This window comes from Coregonus lavaretus (assembly GCF_964263955.1).
Source record: "Coregonus lavaretus genome assembly, chromosome: 8".
NCBI classification, from domain to species: domain Eukaryota; kingdom Metazoa; phylum Chordata; class Actinopteri; order Salmoniformes; family Salmonidae; genus Coregonus; species Coregonus lavaretus.
Window position 1 is genome coordinate 22,028,586 of NC_139995.1, and position 11,697 is coordinate 22,040,282.

An 11,697-nucleotide genomic window follows, 5' to 3' on the forward strand; every position below is an offset into this window, starting at 1 on the left:
GTGTGTGTGTGTGTGTGTGTGTGTGTGAGAGAGAACGAGAGCGAGAGAGAGATAAAGTGACTCACCTGTTTGTAGGAGACGAACACAGGTCTGTTGAAGACGATCCACTCAACCACCTTGCTGCAGGGTGGGGTTGTGAGAGAGCCTGTGTAGCGGTAGTAACTCCCCAACGATGATGGCAACAGGTCCCTCAGAACAAAAGGCTCCAGGAAGGTTTCTTTCTCTGGGGGAGAACAAGCACAGTGACACAAGGAAACAGTATTGACCATTCAGTCACAGCCACATACAGTCACTATCTCTATACTACAATGCTTGGGAATTAGAAAATATCCTTATTGATTGGCGTAAACAGGGTCATGGGGATTTTTTTCTCTTTGTCACTGAATCATTGAGTATAGGTATAACCCTCTAGTACTGATGCAAGTAGTCTAGTTTGGCTGCCATGAGGATTATTCAACCAGGCCTGAGTCAGAGCTGGTGTGTGTAACCACTGGATCTGGCCCCAGTGTCCCAGGCTACATCAGAACCCAATGGACGACTCAAGCTTGACACAAATACCTCTCTTATAGCTGATCAATCCCACTGAGGACAAAACCGGCCCATTTCCTTCCAAAATCCTGTTGTGATGGCAATGCTTATCAGTCAAAGACAACAATGGCATCCACACTTTGCTCAGGATAGTGATAAAGAGAGAGGGGGCAAACCTCTTGTGCCATAACTTTTCATGACCAACAATGAGGAGTCCCCCCCCCCCTCCAAATAGAGATAACAATGTAAATAACCTCCAAACATGTGGCGAGGAAACAAAACAAAATGACTGTATGAATCCTCCTGCCCCACATTTTCAATACATAACTAAACTGGGAATCCTATTGGGCAGGGATGAAAAAGGGGCTTAGCGTGCTAGCAATGCGCCACGGAGCCGCATCAGATTGGATGTGAATGGGAGAGCTGGGGGATTAAAGCCACTGCTGGAGAATAGAGGACAGATAGAAGCAGGCACAGTGGCAAGGAAGGCACTATACTACTGCTACTACCACAGCTGTACCACTAGCTAGGCTCACATAATGTACTGTAGTCTACTGTATGGTAAGCTATTTCAGCCTTTATAAATTCATTTCCGATCAGGGTTGGAGAGTGCCTAGTCAGTGGAGACTTCAAAGCCACTTTGAGACGCTGAATTAATGGACTTGTAATGCCAGTGAGGAGCGGGGAGTTAATTTCAGCACTGTCACAGGAGACCACTGAGAAAGAACGGTTCACTGAGCAAACAATGACTGACACTGAGCTAACACTGGGCCATGTACATATACTGTACATACAGTATATGCAAGAGAATACAATGACGTACAGGGTTGGGGGAGTACAGTATGTCACCCCATCAGCCCCGCTCTCCTTTACCTCCTTCATATCCAGCATCAAGACACCACTGTCTCATACAGCTGAGACGTATTTATTAGTAGATCAACTTGAATCACTCCTAAATCTTCATATTATGCCCCAGTACCTTTTCACAGCTCAAATCCCCACGTCATCAGACAGAAAAAAGGCTGTGGCTCACTGCATATTTACAATGTACCCTATGATTTGCATGCGTAGATGGGCAACCACTGTACTGAGTGTACAGTTTATTTCAGTCTTCTGCACTCTTCTCGTGCTTATTCAAATAGGAAATGAATGAACAAAGGATTTACATTGTTCTATTAAGATTAAAGCCAGACAACGCCTTGTGGGTTTTTAATGTACATGCATGTGTTGACTGGCCCCAGCTTAAATCCACTCGCAACATCTGTCTCCTGCACAAGAGATATCTGAGCTGTAAACTACACACAGACACACACACACACACACATGCATGATCTCACGCAAGCACACACACACAGATACTCAGAACTGTGTCTGTAAGCACTTGGTGTTTCCTGATTTGTGTCCCGAGGACGTGTCTTTGCGCCTAGATTCTGTACCTGCCCTTGCCGTATAATTAAATATTAAGACTAAGTAACGAAGGAACCTAATGGATGATTACCGTACTTGAGCAGACAGATTTCCTGTTCCACAGGCCCGTGTGCTTAAAATACCAGCAGAATGAGCTCCGTCGCCGCGACGCTAATATTACAATTAAAAGGCCTTCCTTTGAGACACAGGAAACACACAGAGCCATTGAAAACAGAAGATGGCTTCACAACGTTCTCACAGCACTTCTTATTTTCTTCAAACAAGTGTTTGTTAGTGTGTCTACCTGTGGATGGATCCCAGGGAATGGGATAGGATGTGTTGCAGTGTTTCCCTTAGGATTTTTTTCAGCAGCGGTGGCAGGGGGTGGGGGGGGGATTGTTGAAAGACTATGAGAAGGGTTGGGGGGGTGTTGTTGAACGGCTGTGAGAAGGTCACTTCTGGGGACTTTTTTTAAAGGACATTCTAACATAAATGGCTGAAAATTAAATGATGTTCTCTTCCTTTGTTTAATTTTATCTCTTGAACTCAATGACATCACCAGACAATTCTATACTAACCCCAAAAATTATTTAGCTAGCGTAACATTACCGTATCTTAGCTAACAATCATTACATACATCTATTAATAGGGTTGGCTCATAGAGATAGTTAGAGGACGCAACATTGTATCTGTCCCATTATGGCGTCTGTGAGCATGGGCAGTGCTATTGAGGCCATCTCCATTTTGAAGTAGTCCATTTTCTTCTTCTACTACTTATACGAGTTGGTAAACAAACTGAAAGGGTGCATACTGCCACCTGGAGTGTTGTTTGAACAGGTATAAAGCCAAAGTTGGGGATTTACTGCCACCTGCAGTTATGGGATGTTTGCTCAAGAGTATAATGCATTGGCTGATCCCGCCTGATGACCTTGATGGAATTATGTGATCCTTCCTTAACCCAACACAATGCCACAGATGTCTCAAGGTTTGAGGGAGTGTGCAATTTGCATGCTGACTGGAGTAATGTCCACCAGGGCTGTTGCCAGAGAATTGTATGTTAATTTCTCTACCATAAGCCGCCTCCAATGTCGTTTTAGAGAATTTAGCAGTACGTCCAACCGGCCTCACAACCGCAGACCACATGTAACCACGCCAGCCAAGGACCTCCACATCCGGCTTCTTCACCTGCAGGATAATCTAAGACCAGCCAGCCGGACAGCTGATGAAACTGTGGGTTTGCACAACCAAATAATTTCTGCACAATCTGTCAGAAACCGTCTCAGTGAAGCTCATCTGCGTGCTCGTCGTCCTCACCAGGGTCTTGACCTGACTGCAGTTCGGAGTCGTAACCGATTTCAGTGGGCAAATGCTCACCTTTGATGGCCACTGGCATCAATTGCATTTTATCGATGGCAATTTAAAAGCACAGAGACACCGTGACGAGATCCTGAGGCCCATTGTTGTGCCATCCATCCGCTGCCATCACCTCATGTTTCAGCATGATAATGCACGGCCCAATGTCACAAGGATCTGTACACAATTCCTGGAGCTGAAAATGGTCCAGTTCTTCCATGGCCTGCATATTCGTTTGACATGTCACCCATTGATCATGTTTGGGATGCTCTGGATCGACATGTACGAAAGCGTGTTCCAGTTCCCGCCAATATCCAGCAACTTCACACAGCCATTGAAGACAAGAGGAACAACATTCCACAGGCCACAATCAACAGCCTGATCAACTCTATGCGAAGGAGATGTGTCGCACTGCATGACGCAAATGGTGGTCACACCAGATATTGACTTATTTTCTGATCCACGCCCCTACCTTTTTTTAAAGGTATCTGTGACCAACAGATACATATCTGTATTCCCAGTCATGTGAAATCCATAGATTAGGGCCTAATTTGTTTATTTCAATTGACTGATTTCCTTATATGAACTGTAACTCAGTAAAATCTTAGAAGTTGTTGCATGTAGCATTTTTTTTTTTTTTGTTCAGTGTAGTTACCGTGAAGGTTTCTGGAACGATCTGATGAGAATCTGAGGAAGATATGTCACTTGTTGTAACTTGTCACTGTGATCTTAAAAGCACGTCTCGGCAGAATAAAAAATAAATGAATATAGGGTAAACACTGTGTTGGAAGGAATAATTGTGTAGAACTTTGCATGTGTTTTGCTATTAGTTTGCTGGAAGTTTGTGTGTGAGTTTGTGAGTATGTGTGTGTATGAGAATGCTTAATTCAAATCCATAAATCTTGAGAGTCTCCCTCCCTCTTACTCCCTCCTCTCCCTCCCTCCGTGTCTGTCCCCTCCCCGTGTGGCGGCAACAGAGCTGAAAATACATCTCTCCATTCACAACTGGGAGACAGCAAGAGACAGGCCTGTCAGCGGGGGAGGAAAGTGGGAGATGAGGAAGGCGGGGGACCCCACGGTCATATCTGTCTCTGATAAAGACAGTGCATATCTCACCCCCCGTCACGCTGCCTGGCCCTGGGCACGCCACAGCCTGCCTCCTCTCTCCCAGCCTTAGCTCTTCCTCCCTCTCCTCTCCCGTCACATTCTCTCCCTCCCTCCTTTTTTTCCTCTCCCAGCACACTCCCTTCTTTCCTCTTCTCTCCATTCACACTTCCTCCCCTTCTCCTCTCCTGTCATATCTCCTGCCTCAGAGTCCCTCCTCCTTTATACTGCCATCATCACACTCCCTATCTCCTGTCCTCTCTCCCATTTCCTCCCGTTTCCCATTTCCCATCACACTCACTCTCTCCTCCTCTCTAGTCCCATCATCTCTCCACCCTCTCACCACAGGACACCGCCAGAGCCCTCAGTAATAACAAATGGCATCAAAGACAGGAAGACAATGGGACTATCATTGTGACTGTCATGGTGACTGTCATTGTGAAATTAATGGGGAGGATAATTATGATATTGAAGATGATGCCTTTCACTGGTTACACTAAACATAACGTGACGACGAAGATTGTATCATCATCATTATTGTTATCACCATCATCATCATCATCATGCAATATAATTCTGCATTGTTTTACGATGTATAGTTCTGTCTGTAAGACACGTTCTTAATGTATCAGTAGTTCAAAGTTACACAGCCCTTCTACATCAGTGAGAGCTCACTGAATCAAAGACCAGAGCAGTCTTTATCTTAGCCTGTCGAGTGCCTTAAGCCTTCACCCTTATAACACAATTCTTGTCAGATTTAGCAGCTTTATCTCATATCAGAGTTCAAACAATTACCCAACTATAATCACTACACCAGGGACACACCCATTTCCCTCTGGTCTTATTCAGACAAGGCTTGAATTGTCTCTGGCAGATCTGCTAAAAATGGTGGGCAGAACCAATATTAATATTCCTAATAGTTTATTTTGTCTGTCGGGACTCCTGGGTGCAACCTGGGGTATGTTTGATATAATTAGGCAGTTGCAAAAAAAAAAATTGACTACCCAATGACTGAAACACGAATTAAAAGAGGCTGAGATATTACAGTGTTACATGCAACCTTGCAAAAATAATGTTGTGATCCTCAATGAACAAATGTTGTTGGTCAATGACTGGTCAATTCATAGTCCCTCCTGGAATGATTGGGTGATGGAAGTGTCACTCACCATGATGGACCACGCCCCTCAGGCCGTGGATAATGGGGTCCACTGCTGGGTTGTCCTTCAGTCCCACCTGAGAACAGGAGAGGAGAGAGGAGCAGGAGACACACATTAGAGCCTGGGGAATATCTAATACATTGAAGTCTAACATCGATTCAACCCCCTGTGATACTTTCACCCAACAAAGAGAGAAAACAGTAGTTAGAAAAAGAGAGGGGAGGGCAGAGAGAGAGAGAGAGAGAGAGAGAGAGAGAGAGAGAGAGAGAGAGAGAGAGAGAGAGAGAGAGAGAGAGAGAGAGAGAGAGAGAGAGAGAGAGAGAGAGAGAGAGAGAGAGAGAGAGAGAGAGAGAGAGAGAGAGAGAGAGAGAGAGAGAGAGAGAGAGAGAGAGAGAGAGAGAGAGAGAGAGAGAGAGAGAGAGAAAGAGAGAGAGAGAGAGAGAGAGAGAGAGAGAGAGGGGGTAGAGAGAAAGACAATTTATTGTAGAGTGAGTACAATCTCATATGGTGAGAACAATCAAAGTCAATCAGAGGTCTGTTTGACCTGAGCAGGAGGAGCAATACACATGACGTCAATAGACTCTATAACTATGTAGGTCATCCAGCTAGCCAAACAGGCACTCAGAATATGTTTTTAAAACACAGCTGAAATGGGGTGACAGATAGTCCATGTCCGTGAGCAGCAGAGCAGCAGGTAAAGTAGGGAGAAAAACACTGTGATTAGCACCACTGAGAGATGGAGGAAGATGCAAAAATACACTCCATTACCCTACGTCATTATTTCATCTCACAGAAAGGTTGAAAGGAGTGTTAAAAACAGGATCTTTTTCCTGGCACTCAGCAGGGGGAGACAAGGAAAGGAAGCCATCTTTGAGGATTGGGACAAAGCCCCACACTGAGATTCAACACACTTCAATGGTGTCCTTTTCTTTTCTCCCCATGTGGAGAGACTAGGAAGACCCCTACTGCAGGACATCACTGTGAAGAGCATAAGAGACTAACCTAACAGTTACAGGTGAAACCTTCCCTGCTACCTTCCTTCCTTCCTAACCCTCCCATGGCACTCCTTTGTTCTTCAGTGACCCACTAAGTCCATGGTCTTCATTTTTCAACCGTGCGTACATTTCGGAGTAAATTCTGGCGTACGTGGATTTGCTTGCTCAACAAATTATTGGGATTTATCAAACTGTTGCACACAACATATATGCATGTTTTCATTGATAAATCAGAGCCATACTATATTTGTGCGCTTGTGAGCGAGCCCTACACCATCCATTCACCTTTTATGGTAACAAAAACGCCCTCATTTGCTGTATGATTTGTAATTGTTGGAACGGGGCCATGACAAGTTTCTAGAAGAAAGCACATTGGCCAATTTTATCACATTTATGTAGAGGTGTGGGCAGAATGTTTGAATCTTTTGCTGTGACTTTTTCAAACAAAACATGCATTCTGAAAGTTTGATTGTCTATTTTAACAATATAAAAGTAAATGCTACGGCACACTTCTATGGAAAATATGAATTGTTGTTCAATATTTTGTTTTTTCAATATATTTTGTTTTTATCTCCTACCTTGGTATAGGCTCTGAGTTTAAATAGGCTATGATGTTGCGATTCTATCACACAGCAATACTGTAGCCTACCTATACTGGCATATATTTTAAATTGGCTACCGGTCTATTTACTTTCAAGCATGTTTGGCTATTAAATCTGTGATGGATAAAGGTAGGCTAATAATTGTTGTGTAGTGGGAATAAACCAGTCATGTCAGAAAAGCAGAGACGTTCTGCAATATGATCATGATTTAGGCCTATATAATACAAGTAAAAGAAACACATGCTGCCATGTGGACTCCTCACCAACAGCAAATGCATCTGTTTTATCAGTAGGCATACGTTATAATGTTTTTATTAACCTACCATTATAATTCCCTTCAAAATAACAATATTTGCTTGGAATACAATTGATCAACCACTAGAAGTTGTGCATACGCATGGTCTGAGATTTGCGTGAAGATACGCACCCTTTACCATCAAGTTCAAAATGGATAAATACCAACCTTTGCGGGAAAAATGGTGCACGCAAGGTTTAGAGTCTTTTTTGTACCCACACACTTTTGATAAATGAGGCCCCAGGTCTCAGCCACCTCCGTTAACTCCCACTCTGATGTGTCGTCACCTCCCACTATCTTCCTCTGTTCCTCTGTTCCCACCCACCGTGTGAGGCATCGTACATCTACCACAATCCTTTGAGTTCTCTCCCACTGCCCCTTTATTCTTTAAAAAATCATGTTTTTGGCAGATGGCAAACCACAGAGAGCTCTGAATGACTGTAGCAGTACTGAAGTTTTATTTAAGCAGAGCCATGCGCCAAATCAGCCTACCTAAAACAGCCCTCTGCCAAGAGTGACAGAGAGAGGGAGAGAGATGGCTTCAAAGATAGACTGGGGGGAAGGAGAAAAAGAGATAGGGAGGGAGGCAGAGAGAGAAAGATGGGACCATGGGAATTATATTTTAATTATCAATAATTGTCTGTTAAAGGCTGCAACTCTGTCCCCTGGGAACCTTCTCCATGGGGTTACATGCTGTGTCTGTCTCTACATGGCCAGTACCACAGCATAGTCCCTCTCCTCTCCTCTCCCCATGCAGGCAGCCTGACTCAGGCAAACCACACCACAGAGACACGGCAGAAAGACCAGGCCAGAGCCACATGACATCTCATCTCGCTATCATCCATCCAACAGCCCTGATTCTTTCTCTCCAACATTTTCATCTATCCAAAAGGCCTCTCTACTCTCTCTGTCTCTCCATACTCTCACATAAAACATTGACGTGAAGAATAAAAGACTACTGTAAATGAGGCAACTGTACCTTTAAGAGACTCTTAGCTCATTGCACCATACGTCTTTAATTGTAGTGCAGGTGAATCATAGGTCGGTGGTGTTCGACAAACGAGGATGTCTCTGCAGTGTCAGAGAGCTAGAGAAACACATGCATTTCCCTTCTCAATGACATGAGTGCTAAAGAATAGCTGTGTCGCTTTCTTGCAAGTGTGCTTATGACTTTTGGACCTTTATTATATGTATTCCCACGTAAAAATAGCACCTATGATCAATTAACAGGGAAAAGTCACACCTAATGAAGTAACAGAAACATATTTTGCGGCGTTATCAACTTAAAGTGCTCCATCTATTTTCTGAGGATGGTGACATCAGTGGCAGTCGATTCTTTAAGCTGAGGAATGTCCCGCTGTAACCAGGGCGACTGGTGACAGAGAGAGGAAGCAGAGACAAAGTGTCTAGGCCGTCCCGCTTCATCAACAACAACTCTGGCTGGAGCGCCAAAACATCATATAACAGTACACTACTACAGCACCAGGCCTTGCCTCCTCCTCAATTTACTGCTTAACAAATGGCTTAAACCAACTAGAACACATTTTTATGAATTCTGTTTCTCTGTTAAAAGCTGGAGCTCATTTCTCATCCAGTAGCAAGTACTCTGCTGAATTGGAAGCAGCACTGTGGCATTAGCACAGTTGGCATTCACAGTGTAATTTGGAGGTAATTGATTCAGGCAGGAATGGAGAGTCACCTAAATGAAAGACAAAACACTCCTCCATCACCTATAAGACACTGCTTCTCCTTAATGTACTGTACACTTTGGCTGAGTTAATCAGAAGTAGACTTCCTGTTACAATAGTAATGCTTGCTCCAGTAAGTATTACACCTCTGTGAGCGATGCTGGGCCTGGGTCTGCTCTGCTCACACGTGTGTATCTCAATGAGCGTATGGTGGATCTCTGAGCATGTAGACTGTAAATAAGCCAATAAAACTGTAATGATAGATGTTACTACCACAATCTATTTCAATCAGGGGGCCGGCGCAGCGCGAGGGTGGGCTGTAAAAGTAATGAGAGCCGCTGCCCTGAGAGCTCACGTGGGCCGATAGGGACAATTTTGCCTGTATAGCAACAGACATCATTTAATTAATACGTGCTACAGTTAGAGGAGTGCAATCTAATCACAATACACACACACACAAACAAACACGCTGACTGAGACACACACACACACTCTCTGACAGAGATGTATACACACACATACACAGGCAGAGATGTCCACACACACACGAACACTCCTTGAAGGGGGTCACTTGATTGATAAATGGCTTTAGTTATTAGAGCTGGGACGATAAACCGAAAATGACCGACAACTTTCTAACTCATACCGAAAACAATTTTGCATATGTCGGTAATTTTTGGTGATTACACAATGTTCGTGCATTAAACAGCAGCCTACGGAGCTGCGTGGCATATAAGAAAGCAAAACAGCATAGAAAAAAACATTACGCTCCTGGAGCTCAACACTTCCATCTATGCCGTTTCATTTGAACCAAAACTACAGCAGCCAATGAGAGCTGTGTTCTATCCCATGCTTCCTACACCTGTTGTTGGCAGTTCTTCCAAGTGATGTTGCGAGTAGCCTCGTTCAATATCATGCTGCAATCACCAAACACCAATATACTAATGGAGTTGAACTTGGTATGAAATATTATTACATTTAAAATCAAAAATAAATTCATAACGAAATGAATGTTAAAAATACATCTCTTTCTGTAGCAGCATAATATCATCTTATAAATCATATGCTGGGTCACCTGGTAACCAAACTTAGGCTAATATATTATGGCAATTTCTTTGACATGGTGTAAAAATGGCGCTAATGGAGTGTAACTGTGCACCTCCCCCCAAAATAATTTATCACAACAAAATGGGTCAATTTATCGCGATATGGATTTTTGTCCATATCGCCCAGTACTAGTAGTTATTGTGTGTATTGATTTGTTCTCTGTAAGCAGTGAGGTTGCTATTAGCTAGTAGTCTTTCCTGGTGTTGTGTGGATACGCAGCCTGGTGGGGTTGTGTAACTTGGTAGACAGAGGAGAGGAGCTTTAAGGTTATCACCATAGAGGGAAGCCTCACTTTTGAACAGGATACCTCATCACGATAACCACACCGAGGGATACATCCACTCTCCAGGCCTGCCAGATACTGGCTCTCTGACAATCAGTTTGGAGGCTCATTGTGTGTGTTTGTGTGAAAATAAGTCTGTCCATTTCTCTGTGCTCTGCATTCTACATTGCCCCCCCCCCCCACGCACACACGTGCAGGTTACTGCTTGAGAGAGGAGAAAGTGTTTGAGTTAGAGGAGATCTAAGATTGAAAAATGCCATTATAAAAAGTACACCCACACATACTCATATTTGCATTAGAACAAACGCATAGATGGAATCTCTGGAGACCCATACATACAGTATGCATCTGCCTAGTTATTGAGGTCACAGCTTCACTTCAACCTCTGAGGTCTAGAGATGTGAATGATCTGATTCTTCATGGAATAAGAAGGTGTGGGGGGGGGGGGGGGGGGGGGGGGGGAGAATGGAGAAACAGAGAGAGAAGAGCGGGAGTAAGAGAGAGGAGAGAGACAGGAGAGAAGCGAGAGAGACAAAGGGAGAGGTTGAGAGAGAGAGACGGAGAGCAAGAGAGAGCAAGGGAGAGGGGGAGAGCAGAAGACAGAATCATTGTAATTCAGTGAACGTAAAGAATGGCCAATCTGGACCCAAGAGGACTGGAGGACTATGCAAACGTGGGCGAGTGTGTATGTCTCTCGGTGTGTGTGTGTAAGGGAGTATTAAAGGAGAGGTAATGGACCAAGTAAAAGCCCACTTACGCAATCGATGGCATCAAATGAACTTTTAATCATGGCAATTCAGGGTGATGGAGTTGACCATGACCCTGCCCACTGCTAGCTCAACAGACCCACCCGGCAGCACACTCAGGCCAGCCAATTCTTATATCTCCACTTAAGACAATACAGCTCGATACAGTCACAGTCCCAGACAAACACAGTGCTCACTGCACACACTTAGACAACAAAAGGAACACACATTTTCCAAGCTTGTTGATGTTTTTCTTTCTCAGTGGTGATGGTAAAGCAGTAATGTCGTGTTTCAATTCTGGTATTGTGCATTGATTTAGACTGAGTCAGTGTGTTGTTCCATGCCCCGTATAGAGTGCTGTTAGGGTCTGACAAACAGAGTGAAAAACTAACAGACAACTAGTCAAAGCTCAAACCAAGTTTATTCACCCAC

General features: G+C 44.0%; 1 protein-coding gene across 1 annotated transcript in view; it reads right to left on the reverse strand.

The window, feature by feature from the left end:
* LOC311133392 (receptor-type tyrosine-protein phosphatase gamma-like) overlaps positions 1-11,697 on the reverse strand; it is a gene marked incomplete at its 5' end in the record, with an annotated part of 269,130 nt that overhangs the window by 48,389 nt on the left and 209,044 nt on the right. Inside the window, 2 exons of the mRNA XM_084166893.1 lie at positions 66-223; positions 5,559-5,625. Coding sequence (XP_084023019.1) covers positions 66-223; positions 5,559-5,625 — 225 coding nt within the window. The remainder of the gene's footprint in view (positions 1-65; positions 224-5,558; positions 5,626-11,697) is intronic.